Here is a 19636-nt window from a genome sequence, read left to right on the forward strand (position 1 = left end):
TTTTAGTTATGCCTTTCCCAGTTTTACCTCTTCTCTGTCAATTGCTTCCTGCTCTCCTTGGTACCTCCCTCCCACCCCCAATCCTTTTGGCAGACGCAGCCTCTCTCTTTGGTTTGCCTAGGGTGGGAGAACTACTCCCCACAGCTTCAGAACACAGACTCACACTGGACGGTTTAGCTACTCTGGTGACTTTTGAGGGAAACGCACAGCTAGCCCCTAGCTCCCCGGACGCGTTTCCTCAGGTTTGAAAACCAAAGAAGCTTTGAATAGGTCTCTGACCTCGGCGCCCCAGATTCCTGTTATGAAGCCGGGTCGTGAAACTATGAGTCGAGAGGAGTAACAGCAGCCAGTACAGAGAGCAAACCCGCCCTTCAATCATCCCCAACTCTACCCTGGCGTTCCCTTCCTGAGCCAAGCCCGGGCAGCTCAACAGAGCGCAGGAGGAGAAGCAGCTGTTCACAACAGCTGGGGGGCGGCGGTGTCTGCTCCAGGTGGGGACCTGGCCAATCGCAGGCGCCCGGCCCTCCCCCCTCCCTAGCTCGGCTCCGACCCCCCGGCATGGGAGGGGAGGGAAAGAAAGATAGTGGAGAGTAACTCAACACCCAGGATCATCCTCCGCTCTTAGGGCCTGGAGAAGGCAACAAGGAGAAGGGAATCCGCGGCGTTGCCATCGAGCCCGGAACACCTCTCCCACCGCAGCTGCTGCTACCGCCTGAGTGACCGCCAGCTCTTCCTGTTCTTTGGGCATTCAATAGGGTCCCCCCAGGAGACGATTAGAGCCCCTCCCCAGGAGATCTCTTTTAGATAAACAATCTACCTTCAAACGCACCCCCTTCTCCCCACCCTGTTGCCTGAAGAAGGGTACCTCATTTCTCCTTTCGGGTTCCCTGCCGGGTGAGTGGAAATAGATTGTATTTGAAATATATATATGTGTGTATTCGTATGCATAAATGTAAATCCTTATCGTCTACTAATAAGAATTGAGAAGCGAGGAAAAAAGGAGAGGAGAGTTTGGACTGTAACCGACAGCGAGGGGCGGGAGAAGAGCGTGGAGCAAGGCACAGACTGGGGCTGCTTACGACTTTGGAAACCCCAAGACCCTCACCCGGGTGCTGAGATCTCTCAGTGGCTGTTCTGACGCCCACCATCCCCAACATACACGCGCGCACGCACACACACACACACTCACATTAGTACATATACATATACTCACACGCTGCCCAGCTCTCCTCCCCCCTCCTCACTGGGCTTGCCTTTGGCTTCGGCTGGACTCGAGAGGGTGAGGGAAACGAAGGGGCGGAGGGGGCGGCGCAGCAGCAGCAGTCTGAGCCGCCGCAGCAGCAGCAATCGCCGCCGCCGCTACCCGAGCCGAAGCCGGAGCAGGAGCCTGAGCCCTAGCCGGGAGGAGAGCGGGAAAATGCACACCACCCAGAAGGATACCACATACACCAAGATTTTCGTCGGGGGGCTCCCGTACCACACCACCGACTCCAGCCTGCGCAAGTACTTCGAGGTCTTCGGGGAGATCGAAGAGGCGGTGGTCATCACAGACCGGCAGACGGGGAAATCCCGGGGCTATGGATTTGTAAGTAGGGGGGAGGGAGTTAATGGTAAAGGGGGACGGAGACCTTGAAGATGGAGAGAAAGGCTAAGAGCGAGGGAGAAGGGGAGAACAAAGGCGAGCCCCATCTGCCAGAAGAAACTAGGGATTCCCATCGGGTAGGAGGGAAATAGGGGTGCCCAGGAAGCCAACAATTCGGAGCAACGGACCCGAAGCCCCAGTCTAATGTAAACGTCACAGACTGAGCTGAAACTTTTTTCGGCCAGAGGGAGTGAGGGAAAAGGAATGGGAAGGCCAGTCTCCCACCTCTTAGAGTACCCTAGGGAATAAAATCATGGAAGCAATCCGTTTCTGTGGTGTTTGGGAGGATTTGATGATGCAGGGGAAAAGTTAAATCTTCTTTTGGAGGAGGGGCAGAAGGAGGAGACTGATGGTGAGGGACTGCTACTCTGGGAAATGACTTTTCCGATATTGATGGCAGTAAGTTTAGCTGCCCTGTGGCTTTGGAAAAGTATTCTGGTCTCCTGGCGATCCCGACTGGGTCAGAGAGAGGGCACTCCAAAGGCGCTGCTGCTTGCTATCTATCTACCCTCTCAGTCCCAACTTCTTTTCTCCACCCCATCCCGTTTTCTTTTCTTTTTTAACCTTTTAAAAAGTAAATGCTTTAATGTAACCGAGTCTTGTGGCTAGTTTCCAAGGCACCATTTATGAAGGAGAGGGGAGGTGGCATATCTAATTAGGGTTTAGCTTTCTTAAGCAGTCAAGGTCAGGAAATTGCCTAAAGTTAGCGAGGTCACAGAACTCCCATACAGAACTCCCATGAAGAACATCGAACAGTGTATTCTGGGAGAGGCTGATTCCAAAGGTTTATTCTCTCTTAAATGGGACGTTTACTTTAAACAAGTTTTTTTTCCTGGCCTAAGGATGGGGACCACCAGCAATGCCAGGCAAAGGGGGAATGTTAAGCAAGGGAGATCAGGATTCCAAACCTCTGCTTGGTAGTGGCAGTGCTTTGCAGGCCAACGGGAAGATAGTTTATTCCTTCTCTGAAATGTCAAAGTGATCATGAGGAAGAAATGTTGGACAAGGACAGCTTTAGATTGAAAGTTAATTCCCTTGTGTGTATAACTGCTCTATAAGTTTCCTTCACAGATTTAATTTGTAGCATTTGTGTGTATGTATGTTGCTAAGGTCACCATGGCTGACAGAGCTGCTGCTGAAAGGGCCTGTAAGGATCCCAACCCTATCATTGATGGCAGAAAGGCCAACGTGAATCTGGCATACTTGGGGGCAAAACCCAGGATCATGCAACCAGGTGAGAAATAGTCCTTCCTGGTATTTGTGAAGAGAGAGAAAGAGAGAGAGAGAGAGAGAGAGAGAGAGAGAGAGAGAGAGAGAGAGAGAGAGAGAGAGAGAGAGAGAGAGAGAGAGAGAGAGAGAGACAGGCAGACAGAGAGAGAGAGAGAGAGAGAGAGAGAGAGAGAGAGAGAGAGAGAGAGAGAGAGAGAAGGCCAAAAATGAGAAACTTCTCTAAAACCTGTTTGTATATTGTAGGTTGGTCCTTTTAATTGGTCATTCTATAAAGTAACTTACTTTAAAGATAAATGAAGATATGTACAAACAATTTTCACATGTATGCAAACACAAGGAAGTGTTACTGAAAGTATAATCTTAGATTAAAAAGAAATATTACTCCAGATGGCTTTGTAGGGAACCAGACTTCTAGGTCTTACTCATAAATAAATGGCATGCAATTGCAACCTACACTTCTCATTTATCTATAGGCACATTCACCATATCCCTTATTTGTGCCAAATTTTTAATCCTAGGCTGGCTACACCTGTCTACCTAACACTCTTCTGGGCTGCTTCCCTCATCACTTGACATGTGCTTGGGGAGTGCAAACTAATCTGAGTACTAGCCTAAACAAACCATAAGTAATACAGGACATCTGCTGAGGGGGGAAACACCTTGTGTATTATAAAGCAGAAGTGATTATTTAATAATCTGCTGTTCAGGATTATTCCCAACTCTGCCTCTGCCTCAATTTGCATGGATAACTTCAAGCAGAGGAGATGAAATATGTATTTAGATATATGTTATATCATAAGATTCCAAAACCATGAGGATGGATTTCTACTTCAATACGTACTATACTCAAAAAGAATTTTCCCCTGCCTAAAAAATGACAGGTGATTCATGTAACAGCACAGTGTTAGATAACTTCTTTGCAAGTAATTTGATGAATCTAGTTGAATATGATAAAAACCAAATGTATATTGTTAGTGCATTGTGAGTTACATACCTATTAGTAAAAGAAGAGAGGAGTCTGTTTTTATTTTTTTTAAGTTTTTGTACATAAAATCTACTCGTGTTATGATAGAGTATAATGAAGCCTGTCTCATTACAGCCTGAACTCAGAGGAGCTGGGACCAAAAGTTGCGTTGGTCACTTACTACCTATGTGACCTTGAGCCAATCTCTTTACCTCCCCGGGTCTCTGTTTCTTCGTTTGTAAAATGAAGTAGTTGAACTATATGGGCTCTGGTAGTCCTTGAAGTTCCAGGCCCATGATTATAAATTTGCATAGGCCATTAGAGTAATACATCAAGTTTCAAACTAGTATTACAAGTACTGAGACTCATAAATTTAGGGTGATAAGGATATATTTGTGGAAAAGAACTTCACCATGAAGTTGGGCTTAGCTGAATTCATAAACACTATTTATTGTGGCATCCTCTTGAGACTTTTTACACTGTGTATATGTCAGTGAAACTTTGCACATAATGAATGCTCTGCTCTTTATCCATTGTCTTCAGTTTAAGTAATTTACCTTGAAGCCAAAATCCAAATTAATGTACTTTAGGAAACTTTTAAAAATTGTTTAAATGTGGACTTGTCAGTTTTTCCCACTACCCAAATGTAGTTCTTTCTCTTTTTTAAAATTATTTTCCTCAAAATTAGTGTCTTTATTGCAAATATAAAATTAAAGCTGTCATGTATTTTATGTATAGCAGTAATAAGTAGCTGTTGGAATGTTCATATAGAGAATATAATGTGTTTTGTTATTAGGTTTTGCCTTTGGTGTTCAACAACTTCACCCAGCTCTTATACAGAGACCTTTTGGGTAAGTCAATCAAACAGGTTCTCCAAAGTACAAATATATCATCTGTTAACCTGCCTTTATCACATGGATATTATCATCTTGCCATTGAGTTTTCCTGATTTCTCTTTTTAAAAGAAAAACTGTTTTGCTTCTTGATGGTGATGCTATAAATGTTTTTAGATGAGTCAAGTTATGTGATCAAGTATGCAGTTCTCCAATGCAGACACCTTTTGAGCTTATGATTTTTAAAAAAGAGGTATGACTCCTATACAAGACCACTGTGCCCCCATCAATCTTCTAATTCTTCAGCTTGTTTCAATGTTATTTATCTCTTTCTAATCTGACAGGGATCGTATACAGTTAAGCTAACTGATCAGAAGGATATGATGATAAGAGGTGGAATAGTTCTGTTTGGAATTAAACTCTGTAACCAGTAGACTCAAACACACAAGCTAAGATGGTGATTAACGATGCATGTATGTTGTTGTTGTTTTATTTTCATAATAGTCAATAGACCTCCGTGTGCTTTATTTTATTTATTATGGTAATGAAGTGGTGTTGATAGCTAAACGTGTGCTTTTTATTTAATTGAAAAGAGCTGTAGTGAAAAGTTTTTTGGGGGTGGGGGGGTGGGAGCTCCTTTTTGTTTTGGTTTTTGGTGGTGGTGTTGAGGAGTGTTGTTGACTTTGACTTTGCCATGGGGAGCAAAGGGTCTTTTTTTTCCTTGCTTTTAAGCTGTAGCCTGACTTCTTTTTAACCATATTTTTGTAGTGAGTGCTAAAATGTGTGACTTCACTATGTAAGAAAACAGATTCATTGCTTGCATGTTCTAGTTCCATAGTTCCAGAGGGGGGGAGGCATTTTTCTTTCTTTATTTTTCTCTTTTTTTTTCTTTTGGTGGGTATGGGGCTCTGTTTCTTAACAACATTTATCTGCTTAGGCTTTTCTAATTTGGAGCACCAATTCTTCCATCAGATTTAATGATCAATTTCCAAATATAGAAGTACTAATATTCACTTCATACACCTAACTTTAGGGAAGCCTGCTTGTATTTCTTACATCTCTGGATTTTGTGATCAGCAGTGTTCTGTAACTCAGCTACCTGCTTTCCCCTCTTTCTGATAGTGGATAATATTGATACAACCTCCCTGCTAATTTTTTCTGAATACTGTATTTTGCATTCTCTATATTGCACCTAGCATCTTGTGTGGATGCCAGAAATTAAGTTTTATAAATGTACCAGTTTTTTAAGGAGCATTGCCCTCCCCCCCCCCACCCCAGATAATGGTTTCTTAATGCCTAGTCTGAGTTGACTGCATATGTGTGGCCTGGAGTGTCAATGAATCTGGCTGCCAAGTTATTTGTGCCTTCTATGCTTCCAGGTGTAGACAAGGATGAGTCAGCTGATAGGAATATTCAAGTTACACTTTCAATGAATTTTCCTAGCCCTCATCTTTATTTTCTAAGGGCCTGTTCTTTTTTTTCTTTCTTTCTACCTATGCTTTCTTTTTATTTGTAATATGACTGAGGGAAGTAACTGAAAAGTGCCGCTCATCAATGGTCTTGTGACTCCCAAATCCACCCTAGTTTTGGAATCCACAAAAAAATAATGAACTATATCTAGAATTCCTTGTGCATGTGGCTGGCCTTTCTACTCATAAGTTTAACACAATTGAGAATTGTGGCTAATAATTTCTCATAATTCAATAGACCTTAGTTTGTCATTTTGAAAGATAATGTTAACAAGTAAAAATTTATTAATGCTTACTAGGTGTGCCACATTCTACTAGATAGTAGACGATAACAAAGATATATAAAGCATGTTCTATACCCTCAAAGAGCTTATAGTTTATGTGCAGAGACAAAACTAACATTCTTAAATCATTTAGGAAACAATATGTGCTCATAGAAGGAAGGTCCTTTTTGTAGAGAATGCTGGAGATGGCTCTGTGGAGAAGGTGGAATAAATGAATCCTAAAGGATGGGTAAAATTTGAATAGATGGGTTGAAGGGAGGTATCACATGGTAAGCTTCAGGGAGGCATTGGATGAGGCACATTAACAAAGGGACAGAAGTGGGAATGAGTCTGGCAAGTTCCTGTTGTGGCAATAAGGAAAGCAACTTGATCTTAGCGGATGGCAAATATTGGGAAGTAATGAGAAATAAACTTGGATAATAGGATTATGATAAGATTAATGGCCTTAAAAGTCCATCACAAGAGTTTGGTTCTAATGTATTAGGCAGTAGGGAGCCATTATGTAGGTTGTTGAGCAGAGGATGAATAAAATGAACTCGAATTGTAAGTGGTATGTGGAAAATTTAAATGCAGCATATTTTAGTTCTGAACTTTTATTTTTAACCCCTAATTTTAAGTGAAATAATGGCTATTTCCTAGTAGTTATTGTAAAATTGAACTATTCATGACTGAATAAATTATTCTATTTAACTTCACTTAATCCAATGCAATAAACATTTACTAAGCACCTATTATGTGCCAAATACTGTGCTAAGCACTTATTGACTCCTTACAAAAGCTACAGATTCCAAATAGAATTCATCTTCTAAATTCAATGAGTCACTCAGTCTTCAAGCATTCTTAAATTGAAAATAAGCTTGTTTTGTTTTTTCATTGACTAGTCCCTTGTCCTAAAAACTAGACCTGATCAGGTGAAGTTATTTCAAATTGTAGATAAGTGGTAAATGGTTTTCGTTGGTGGGTGTAAAGTGGTGTAGAAGGTTTTGTTATTGCTTATATAGCTTGAGGCAATAATAACTTTAGAGTTTTTTATTGGCATTTAAATAGTTCCAAGTATATTGTAGACCACTAAATACAAAGCTCCTGACTAGAGTGAAGATAGCCATCTGATGTGTAGAAACATGAAGAAGTAGAAATAGAAACTCCATAGAAGTGTTTTGCTCCACATTGTTTAATTTTAGAAAAAATGTTTTATTAAGCATCTTTTGGTGTATTTTGAGGAAGATTTTTCTTGGAGAGGTGACAGTGAATGTGATGGGTTGAGAATAGAAGGATTCAAAAGACCCCAAAAAAGACCATTGCCAGAAATGTATATGCTTCATTTTTGGCATACCTCCTGGGCTTCTACTTTCTGAAATAGAACTGGGAAAGAAAACTAGTAGAAATATGGCCAGAGAGAGGTCCACCATATTCCATGCAAAGGCTCCCAGTATACAAAAGGTGGCCTTCTCATGAGGAGATTATTGCAACCATGCTAGCTGGCTATTCAATTTATTCCCTTGCCAGGCTAGGTCTTTTTTTTTTTAATATTTGTGATTCAACATCCATTTAGAATTCAATTCAACAAGCATTTATAAAATATTTACTATGTACCAGGTCCTTTGCTAAGTACTGAGTCTACAAAGACCAAAAGAAAAATAGTCCCTACTCTCAAGGAGTTTAAATACTCCTCCAGTTTTAAATGGCTTTAAGCCACAGTTACTCATAAATCTCCCAGATTCTCCTTTTTTCCTCTTTCACTTGCTCTTCACAGGCACTCTGATGCAGATTACTGACATGTCTTGAGACAAGTTTATGTGCTTGTTGGCAAAATCAAGTCAGAGAAAAGTTATTCTCAGTGGGAAAAGATTATATCCAGAGACTGGGACTTCCTATATAAAGAAATTCTCTGGTCATATCTCTGTTCCTTAAGAGAGAAAAGTTAATAAACAAATGCAGAAAAAGCAAATCTTATGACACAAACTCAAACCAAATTCCTCCAGGGCAAAAATCATTCACATTAATAACCTAATCAAAGATGCCAACTAGTCACTACTTTGGCTGTTTTAGGCAGGCCTTTAGGAATCCAGTGGGGTTAGTGTTTCAGTATTAGCAAGATCCATGCTTGCTGGCCTTTACAGCAGATACAGCAGTTTTCTTTGGCCTTATAAAGACATTTTACTCTGCTTGAAACCCTAGTCTCATGACATGATCAAAAATAGCCCCACTGCAGCCTGTGCTGTCAATCACCCATGTAAAATAGCATGATAGTGAAGAGTTGGTAGAGGAGACCAATATAATAGAGAGATCACCCACAGGGATAACATTTCCTAATGCCAAAGCCTGTTACTTTTGGTGAAGTTACTTAACTTAGAAAAAAAATTACAAGAGTATATGGGCAGGGCTTTGTATCTAGTTTCCAATAAACAGTTAAGAATATCCTTAAGTGTCCTCTGGAATACATGATGACGTAGTTTCTGTTGCCATAGGAAAGGAACTACAAGTCTAGTAAAATTCACTGTACATTCACTGTTAGAATAAACTTTTTTTTTTTGCTTTGGGTTAACATAGAATCACGTACTGTGCTAGTCAGTCTTTCTGTGATGGTTCATTAGCCTTGGTGTCGCCTACGAACATTGTTTAAGGGAAACTCTAAAAAAGCAAGGTGAATAATACAAATATAATTTCATCTGTTTTGAGTTCTCACATTAGGATTCCAAAACGGCAAGTTTAAACATCGTTTGTGTTTTTAATAGGTTTTGTTGATTTGCTAAATTTTGACTGGACTTCTGGTGTAATGTTTCTAGATATCTGAATACTTTCCATGGTGGTTACATTGTACAAAGGTGGATTCAATAGGTCATATATTTGTAGGAATTTTTTAGTTAAGGATTAAAAAGTTTCAGTATTAAGAACTGAGATGTACATTTTTTTGCAGCTTAAACCTTTTTTTAATCACATGAACTTCAGCTTTATAAGAGAAATGGGAGAATGTATACTCCTTGTGTACAATTTAAATGGATGCTAATTTCACTTGACAGGCTACATCTCAGTTTTTATATAGTGTTACGTAATAATGGACTTCATTTCTACAAGTACATACCAATGAGGTATTCATTCTTATAAAGCCAAACCTTCTTGTATTTGGAGAAGAAAATGGAGACTTAGTGAATATTAAAAGAAATGTCTTCTTATTTAGATGTTATTTTTTTAATTATATTGTATATTTTAGATGCCTTTAGTTGTAACTCCCTTCTCCTACTCCCTCTACCTCATTACCTCCCCCCAACCCCTCTGTCTGTCTTGCATAGAGATAAACAAGCTGGCTGACATCAGTTGCCTGATAGTCAAACAGGTTTGATTGACCCTTGTGTCCTTACAAATATTACTCTCAAAAAAAAGTGTGTTGCACATCTACTTGGGAACCACTGCAATGAATGTTAATAGCATTTTTGTAGCTTCCCACAACAGCCTCTTATGATAGAGTGAGCTGCACTACAGTTCGTTTGAAAAGTGTGATTCTGCTGTGTTTACCACACCTGTGAACTTTTAAAATTTTGTCGCCTGCATTTTTTTTATTTTTATTTTTTATTTTTAATAAGGGTGACTGAGGTTGCAGAGAAATTAATGTGTGCTGAGTCTGCATAGCAATTTTAAGTAGGGTTGCCATGATAATTAAACAAGGTACATTTTGCAGTTTAAATATTTTGTTGAAATTTCATTCAGTGATTCGGTATTGGCAAACCAGCTCTCATTCTTTGGACCCAACTGATGACAGGGTACTTTTTTTTTTAAGTCCAATGTTTGCAGCTGAAAACTTTTCTAATTGTCAGCATTTTTTCCTCTTCTGGCATGACTTTATTTTTCCCCCTAAAGTCTGACTCTAATTTAAGTTGAGAGCATTAATTAAGTGCCTATAAGTGGAATACCGAAATCCTGAACCTTGACTTTTTCCCAAAACTATTGATAAGGCTATTAATTCATATTTGGTTGTATTGAGTAAACAAATATAATTGAGAATGCTGTCATAATGTGTTTAGCTCCAATCATTGTTGGCTTCTTTTTCTGAGCAGTACACGTTTTGGGCTACTGCCAGAGTGCATTCATTGGACTGCTAGAATGTAGCTATTGTGGCAACCCTATGCTCATAATAACCACTAAATTTTGAGTTTGTTTTACTTCTGAACAACAGATCTTTTGTATATAGGAGCTCACTGTGATCTGACTTTCTTTTCTGTTTCTCAACAGGATACCTGCCCATTATGTTTATCCACAGGCTTTTGTGCAGCCTGGAGTTGTAATTCCACATGTCCAACCTACAGCAGCTGCTGCCTCCACCACACCTTACATTGATTACACTGGAGCTGCATATGCACAATACTCAGCAGCTGCAGCGGCTGCAGCGGCAGCAGCCTATGACCAGTACCCATACGCAGCATCTCCAGCTGCTGCAGGATATGTCACCGCTGGGGGCTATGGCTATGCAGTCCAGCAGCCAATCACTGCGGCAGCACCTGGGACAGCTGCTGCAGCGGCGGCGGCGGCGGCAGCGGCGGCAGCATTTGGCCAGTATCAGCCACAGCAGCTGCAAACAGACCGTATGCAATAATGAGTGACCAGCCATCTGAAGAGAGTTGAATTTCTTTCTCTTTTTCCCCCAGCCTTCCAGTTTTAAGTAGATAATAAGGTGGTTAACACTAACTAAGTAAGCAGCTTTAAGAAAAGTTATGCTACTGCAAATCAGGAGATTTTTATTCCACTGTCTTTGTACTCGAATCATGTTGCTATGGGGAAAAGGGGTGAGGGCCAGGGGAGTGGGAGGAATTAGTTTCAGGAGTCAATCCAGGAGACACTGAATAAACAATGCACTGCCATGAAAAGACTATAGGAGTAACAATAGAACTTCATTTGACAAAATAAAATAAAGGGGGTTTTGTTAGGTTGTGTTTTTTTTTTTTTATAGTATCAGGGAAGCAAACTGCCTTTTTCAAATGAGAAAAATGTTGTTTTGAAAAAGCTAAACCAGGGAAAAGAAATCAGAGTGAGCAATATGTAGCTTATAGAACATTTAAAACAGATTTTTAAAATAATTAAAGCACTGACTGTCGTTTCTAATTTTCACTATGGCCTATAGAACTTGTTCAAGTAAGAAAGTGATTTTCTTGCTGTCTCATAATGGGCATCGAACAATCCTGAAGAGCATGGCCGCTTGGTAAAATGGTGGACAGGCACCAAAGCTATTTTCTCATCTGTCCTCTGGATGAGTGGAACTATGGAACAAGTGATGTGGAATTAATGGGTGCAACAGCTGTACAGACAATCAATAACACAGACAGTTCTGGAAAGAACACATCACTTGTGCTTGTTTGATGAGCTTGTCACATTCTAATCCCTCTCCCCATCCTGTTTCAATTTTGGGAAACTTTTAACTGCTGGTGTCAGCTATTCTGATTCTGAAATAGGATCAGCCCTTTACTACAACAGCCTTCTCTTTCTATTTATTACGTTGACTCGTGGCTTGTGAATAAAGGCAGGAAGAAGTTTGCAGAATTTAAACCTTTGAGAACTGTCTTAAGGAAACTTATTTTTTTCCTTTTTGAAATGATTTATATGGCTTTAGTATCTATTACAGAGTCCTATTTAAAACTATTTATTAGGCAACTCAGTAAACAAGACAACAAGGTTCCTCAGACTACAGTTCTTCAAGGGTTAATGATATGTGGTTTATACTGTGCCTTAATTGTAATGCTATTTAAAAATATTTATTTTGAAGTTTTACGATGCTGCACTCTAAAGAAAGGAACTTTAGATGTGACACTGTAAAATTATGTATTCATCTCATGGCATAAATTATTTAGTAGGTTTAGATGTAGCATATTAAATATTAACCTATTCAGCTAAAGATGTTGACTTAGATTTATTTAAATTCAGTATGTGCACTGTATGAGAGGGTACTCTTACATGAACAGAGTTTAGGTTTTTTACAGGATGTGTTGCTAGTTTCATACTGCTTCTTCTTCAGTACTTTGCTCATGTAGATCTTCTTTCCTGGCAATCCATTAGTCCAATTTTCCCCCACTATTTTTATGTAGTTTAAAATGCTGCTTTACATTTTTCTCGTGAAACTACAATACTTGCAATTTTTATTCTTAACCTAAATTGAATAATATTTTACACTGTATTGGACTTTTTATACTTGAACAATTTCATACAAGGGAAGACAGGATAGCATTTTTATGGACTTTATCCATTGTCACTGGATTTATTTTAAGTATTCAAAATACTAGCCAGTGTTATGTAATGTAGACATGACTCTCCTGTGCATATTATTTATTCAGTATGTATATTGCTTTATAACATTTCAGATCTTCTAAACTATTCACTTGTATTAAATATAATTTTTAAAATCTACTGTTGCATTGTCTATAATCATGCAATAAAAGTGAAGAATGTCTCCTTTTAACTAGAGTCAAGTCATGATTTATATCTAAAATTCTGAATGGACACAGCTTCCCAGAGATCTGGGTTTGGGACACTGACATAAATCTCATTAACTTAATATCACAAGTATTCCTAGATAATGATAGCAGTCAAATCTCATTGTAATGAATGCTAATTTAAATTCTTTGGTTCTGAAATTTTGTTATATTGAATTTTGAAGGAAAAAATGGGAGGAAGGCTCTTCAACTGGATCTTAGAATTTTGGATACATAAACATGTCCCATTATACTGGTAATGACAGTAAGGAAGTCAGTCCTAAAGAGGAAGCCAGACTGACTAGTAAACAAAGAAATGGGTGCTGGTAATGAACAACTTAGTCTTTAATTAGATGGCTATTTTATATTTAGGATTATTTTAATGACCAGATTCTTCTTTAAAAGCATCATCCAGTAAGATGTAGAAAATGCCATTTGCTGGAGGGGGCCTATAGGAATTATAGTAGAAAGAGAGTAAGAAGTCACAGGATAATAAATTTCTAACTATGGAGAACTATGGATGTCTTTTTTTAAATAGATATTAAGATAAATGCTAAATGCTCTGCATTATATAAGTAATTCAGGGATGATGCTGAGAATTGAATTCAGGTCCTTTTTCTCTAAATTCAGCATCATTTCTACAGTACCCTATTGCCTTCTAAAATCTGCCTTTAAATTTTTTTTAAACTCTTACCTTCCATCTTAGAATCAATACTGTATATTGGTTCCAAGGCAGAAGAGTGGTAAGGGCTAGACAATGGGGGTTAAGTGACTTACCCAGAGTCACACAATTAGGAAGTATCTGAGATCACATTTGAACCCAGGACCTCCTGTCTGTAGGCCTGATTTAATACACTAAGCCACCTAGCCACCCCCTGCCTTTAAATTCTGACGTTAGCTAAATAATGGATTGATTTGTTTATTAGACTTAGAATTACAATATTCCCCTAAGTGCTAAATATATTTTAAATATTGAATGTTTAATATATTGATATTTCTAGCAATCTATATATACCTCATTAGTTATAACCAACTGAATTTTATGGTACTTGATCTGGACACGTTTTCTTCATTATTATCACCATAGCAACCATCACATTGAGATTCACGTAATTTTAGAGCCTGAAAAGCTTTTAATGTTCTATCAAATGATAACTATGTTTTAGGACAATGTTGGCAAATGTTTTCAAAATCTTGTGCCCCAACTGCACTTTCAAGCTGCCTATGAGCCTCCCATGTTACCCCAGAGAGTGGAGGGAGGAAGTTCTCGAATTCAGCTGCTGGGCAGAGGGGTGGGACATGTGGAAAATGTCCTCCAACACTGTGTAGAGGGAGAACAGAGCAATAGCTCCCACCATGCATGGGCAACTGTGCCACAGCTTTGCCAACACAGATTTAGGATCTTAATAGAAACACAGGGCCAATTAGAAACAGAACTAGCCTTAGAGTCAGAAAGAGTCAGGTTCAAATTCTCCCTTTGAGATATGCCAGCTGATCACGTCACTTTATCCAGACAACTCTCTAAAACTAAGAATCACAAAGAATGTACCAAACTTCAAGGGCAGTATTATAAACATGACTTCCATGCTCACTTGGAAACCCGCTGCACCATAAAAATTATAGATCTGATAAAAACAATGGAAATTCATAAAGATTAATTTTAGACTCAAGTTGTTCTTGTCTAATAACATGCTGAAATCTGATAAAGACTTGAGTGTCTTCATTGGTTGATCATATGATTTTATTGTTGTTGTTGTTGACTTTCATTTCTCAACATAAACTTGTGTCCTTATAAGTTTTATGTATATGAGCTCCCAAATGGCTCATCATTAGATTCCATTTTTTAGAATGGGACATATTTTGGGGGGGGGGGAACATTTGCCAACAACATACTGGATGTTGTGAAATAATAGATGCTGACAATACTAGCTTGAGCATTGGAAAACTGAAACGAGAGAGTCTCTCAAGTAGATACTGGAATTATCTGATTCTATAGAATGAATTCTAAGGCAGAGGAGCAGCAAAAGCTCAGCAATCATCGTTAAATGACTTGTGCAGGGTCACACAGCTAGGAAGTGTTCAAGGCCATATCTGAACCCATCTTCCTGCTTCCAATCTTGGTTCTCTATACACCATGCTACCTAGCTGCCTCTGATTCTATTACTGTTAAAAGACTTCTAATTACTATAAAGAATGTCTCAATAAAGCCACAGGTCTTCTCCCTCCTCTTAATTATATATTTTTTTTCTTTATGCCAATAAGTAGCAAAGCAGAAGGTGTAGAAAAAAAAACTGTAAAATCTCTTCATTCCAAATTCTCATAGGAGAGAGGGAGAACAGTTTGACCATAAGGCTGGAATTTTCCTTGCTACCATGCTGAATAGCCCTCAGTAAGACCCATCTCTAGTGTTAATAGAAAAGGAAATTTCTACCTTTGTCACTCCTAGAAGTGAATTTTTATGAAGAGTTTGCTGTTAGTTGGTTACTCCAATAATAAACTTCTGATCTAGTAAAACCTTCAGAAAGATAGAAGAGAATGGGGAGGAGAGACAAAAATGAAAATTTTAAAATAAAAGAATCAATATTTTGTTCCTTTAATTCAATAAATGTTTATTAAATACCTACTATGTGCAAGGTTTGGGGTACCAGGAGGAACTTTCTTTGCTGTCATTTGTTCCTGGTGAGGCTCCAAAGAGATATTTGAAATGAAGAGAAAGTGGAGAAAGTGCTAGAAAAATCAATAAATTTGCTTTCAACCTTTTTGTTCTTTCAACAACCTCAGCCTGTTTCCATGGAAAATCCAGCTTTATTTTGCTCATGCATTCAACAATTGAGAAAAGGGATTCATTTTTTATCCTTATCACAAATCTAAAATTTTGCAACCCTAATGGTGACCTTAGCTAAGTAATTTTATATCTCAGAGTTTGTGTGAATTAAATATCTGAGGAATCTCCAACCCAGTCCAATCCCAGAAGACTCATCACAATAAGTACCCATAGAAGTCACAGAGTCATGTGTTGAGACATTTGCCAGCATGGCAGCAGAGGTTCCTGACTGTTGGAAGGCATGGAAATTAGGGGATGTGACATATAGGGATTGAGGTCAAACCTTGGGTCAGTTGAAGGATCCTGGAAGAGGGCATAGACTGAACTTGAAAAGACAGTGTGTGAAACATCCCTGGCTTGATCCCTGCCATTCCTTTGAGCTTGTGAAAGGACCCCTCTCTCTCAGTCTTCTGGCTAATCTATGTGACCCATCTCTGGAAAGTGTCAGGGACCACACAAGGTTGGAATCCAGGAACTCTGTCTCTTGGGCTCCAGTCCCTTCCTGAACTCAAACCCACTCCTTGACTGGCCTTAATTTGCCCCCGTCCCCTCCTTGTGAAATAGACCAGAGCCCAAGAAGAATACCGGACCTATTGGAGCAGAATTAACGTGGTTGGGGACTTACTTTATGTTAGAAAGGCTTGAAACCTTATTTCTCTCCTTATTTTTCTTTACTAATAAATACTTATACATTCAGTATAAAGTATCCAGAATTAGTTTTTATTCACAGAAGTTTTCCTTTCTCAATATATAATGTAAGAATGTTAATACATGCTCCTCCCTGCTTTAAAGACTGAAAGGGGAAAATGAGAACATATAGATTGCAAGTTGAAATGAACCCCAAGTCCATTCTCCGTCTTCTACAAATGAAACTGAAGCCTATAGGTTAAGTGATTTCCCTCATGGCTGAACAGCTGGTTCCAGTGCTCTGTTTTCTATACCTTAGCCCTGCTAATATGTAAATGAATGTTGTAATTCTGGGAAAGAAATGTCTGTATAGCTCAACAGCTTCATTACAGAACCTCAATCTCTTCAATTTTCCTGCAAAATATTAGGTCATTCCCTAACAATATCTTCACAAAGCAGAACCCCAGGGATCTCTCCTTTCCTTCTCCCAATTTTGTCTTCAGATAGAACAATCTAATCCAGTATACTACCAAAAACTATTCATATCTTTCTGGGGGGGGGGTTTCCATTTTGGTAGCAAGTTAAAAGTAATTTCTATTTCATCATAACACTGAATGAATATCAATCATTTATTCCTGTATTTATTTGGTGACTCTAATGTGTTCAAGAAAAATCTGAAACTGGCATGAAATGAACTCCTGAATATTCTAATTATATAAACTGTAATTTTGCCAAATAGAAAAGTTCATCTTTGTCCTATATTCAAACTATGCTCATCTGTAAACAGCTTGTGTGTGTGCGTGTGTGTGTGTGTGTGTGTGTGTGTGTGTGTGAACATTAATCAGAAAAGAATTTTCTGATACTACCCAGATTCTATCCAGCCTCTGTTTGGAGGAAGAAGGCTAGACAGTGTATTGGGAAGCAACATGCTTTTTAAATTTATGCTTACTTTCATACATTGGTCTGGTATGTGAGATAAGAAGGAAGTGAAAAGAATTTATGAGAAAAGAAAAACCAGGATCAAAAATAATTTGGTAAAAAAATATTGTTATACAACCAGTTTGAAATACCACTTTTTACTAGGAGCAGAACAATTGGCAATTTGTCTTGGTAGAGGGAATTTCATCATTGGGAATTTCCTTTGCCAATGAAGTTGCAAGGTCTTGGGTTGGGCTGGAGTAATAAAGGAGATTATCCAAATAGATGATCAGAAAAGAAGATGAGCTGGCCATATAGTTGGGGATTTAGAGACAATATATGTCTAATCCAAGTGTTGCTCTGTAACCTATGCAATCTTTTTTTTTCCTACTGAATGATTTTATTTTTCAAATTTCTGTTGAACATAACAATAAAGCTAGCTAAAGCTAGCTATACACCAACTCCTTTATTTTCTTCTACAAGGAGAACTTGTGAACTGTCTTTCCATTTAGCTGAGACTTCTTTTTTGTTTGTTTCATGTATGTCAAGATCAGTATGTTTTTTTCTCTCCAATAGGATGGCTACTTATTGGTCAGTGGACAAAGACCTCACATTTAGAGTATCAACATTAATGTTTCTAGACAGTCTAAAACTGCAATTCTTAAACATCCTCAGCCACCCAGCTCCCTTTTTAAACACTTGGCTACCATCACTTTAGAAGTGGAAAGAGATCAAAAAGGACTTTTATCAGATGATTTTTCTTCAGCCTTAGTCCTTCTTGACCTATCTGCTACATTTGACACTCTTAATCACCCTTTCCTCAAAGATATTTTTTTCTCTCTCTTAACCTATGCAATCTTGAAAAAAGTATAAGACATCAATTTACTGGATGTATTTCTTATAGAGAATTTGTAGAAAGACATTGACAAGGTCACACCAGATTAAGATAGCAAAGCTAGGGTTGAAATATGCATTATTAGAAAATGTATCCACATTGATGAATTTTAAGTTCATTGAATTACTGAAATATAACCATAGAGTGGTGTTTCCCAGTGACACATCATGATATGGAAGTATGGTAAGTGATGAGAATTTGAGGATATGTTCATAAAATTAATAGTTAGAAAATGCCTAAGAAATTATCTTGTCCTATATCTATATTTTTATGATAAACTGGAAATGGAATTGAATGACTATAGCAATCACATATATGACTTTCTGTTTTGATAAAAAATAATATATGTAGGAAGGAAAGGAATCACATTTTTAAAAGATTTCTCCTTAGAGTTAAGAAATCCATAGCTATGAATCATAATATATGAATACAGGAGAAAAATTCTAGGAATAAATCTTGAAGCATTTTTTAAAACACTCTGCTTTTCACATAATAGAAGTTAAGGTGATAGAAACCCAGGAGGTGAGGGCTTGGTACATTGAAATGCAACTGAAAAAAACCCTTAAGATATGTTTAGCCTGAAAAAGAGAAGACTTACATAGGAAGTAATAGTTATCTTCAAGTTTTGAAGAGCTGTCCTAATGGGAAAGGGATTAGATCTGTTTTGCTTGGAGATAATAGGAAGAAGTAAGAGGAATGGAGGCAAATTTAGGCTCAATGAAAAAAACAAAACAAAACAAAAACTTCCTAGCCATTAGAACTTTCCAAATAGGAACAAATGGTCTTGAGTCCATTGAGTTCCTTCAAGTCCCAATTAAAATTCCACTTGTTTATAAGAAGTCTTTCCCAATCGTCCTTAAAACTAATACTTTCTTTCTGAGATTATCTTCATTTTATTCTGTATATATTTTGTTCATACCTAGTTGTTTGTATATTCTCCCCGCTCCTCTCCCCATTAGATTGTGAGTTTCTTCAGAGGAGAGACTCTCTTCCCTTTCTCTGATTCTCCAGAGCTTAGCACAGTGTAGGTTCTATTTTAATAAATGTCCCTTGACTGATTGACTAACTGATGTCCTCCTATCTGAAGGTCTTTCAGCAAAGGCCAGATAATAATGTAGACTATTCATTGTAAGAACAAATACTGAAGCTACTATGTAAGCTGAAACTTAACTACTCACAAATTAGAAGACAAGATTCATTGGGGAAAGACCCTAATGTTGGGAAAAAAATTGAAAGGAAAAAGGAAAAGGAAAGAGCAGAGAATGAAATGGATAGATCGTGTGATGAAAGCATGAAAAGGAAACAGTGGGGGAAGAGAAGACCTTGATGTACTATGGTCCAGAGTCATGAAAAGTTGGATAAGACTAAACAACTGAACAACAAAAAGATAGCTGGTTGCTGAATATGGTTTCTCTCACCTCTGAATTTCTGTAGTATGAATAAGTGAATGAGAATAAATATATAATAATTACACTTTTAACTGAATCTGAGTAAA

The 19636-nt window shown here is 38.3% G+C and overlaps 1 protein-coding gene across 1 annotated transcript; it reads left to right on the top strand.

Moving 5' to 3' along the window:
* The first annotated feature begins 213 nt into the window (after window positions 1–213).
* Window positions 214–12864, top strand: RBM24 (RNA binding motif protein 24). The gene is made up of 4 exons (XM_001376345.3): window positions 214–1585; window positions 2753–2876; window positions 4633–4687; window positions 10650–12864. The coding sequence occupies exons 1-4, from the start codon at window positions 1418–1420 to the stop codon at window positions 11008–11010; spliced, it is 708 nt and encodes a 235-aa protein (XP_001376382.1). The 5' UTR covers window positions 214–1417; the 3' UTR covers window positions 11011–12864.
* Window positions 12865–19636: the final 6772 nt, after the last annotated feature.

This window comes from Monodelphis domestica, chromosome 3, assembly GCF_027887165.1.
Source record: "Monodelphis domestica isolate mMonDom1 chromosome 3, mMonDom1.pri, whole genome shotgun sequence".
Taxonomy (NCBI): domain Eukaryota; kingdom Metazoa; phylum Chordata; class Mammalia; order Didelphimorphia; family Didelphidae; genus Monodelphis; species Monodelphis domestica.

What these genes read in the sequence shown, in the direction of transcription:
- RBM24 (XM_001376345.3), top strand. Translation starts at nt 1,418, where the DNA reads ATGCACACCACCCAGAAGGATACCACATACACCAAGATTTTCGTCGGG. An exon ending in AATCCCGGGGCTATGGATTT is followed by an intron (nt 1,586 to 2,752) that starts GTAAGTAGGGGG and finishes TATGTTGCTAAG; the next exon opens with GTCACCATGGCTGACAGAGC. An exon ending in CTTATACAGAGACCTTTTGG is followed by an intron (nt 4,688 to 10,649) that starts GTAAGTCAATCA and finishes GTTTCTCAACAG; the next exon opens with GATACCTGCCCATTATGTTT.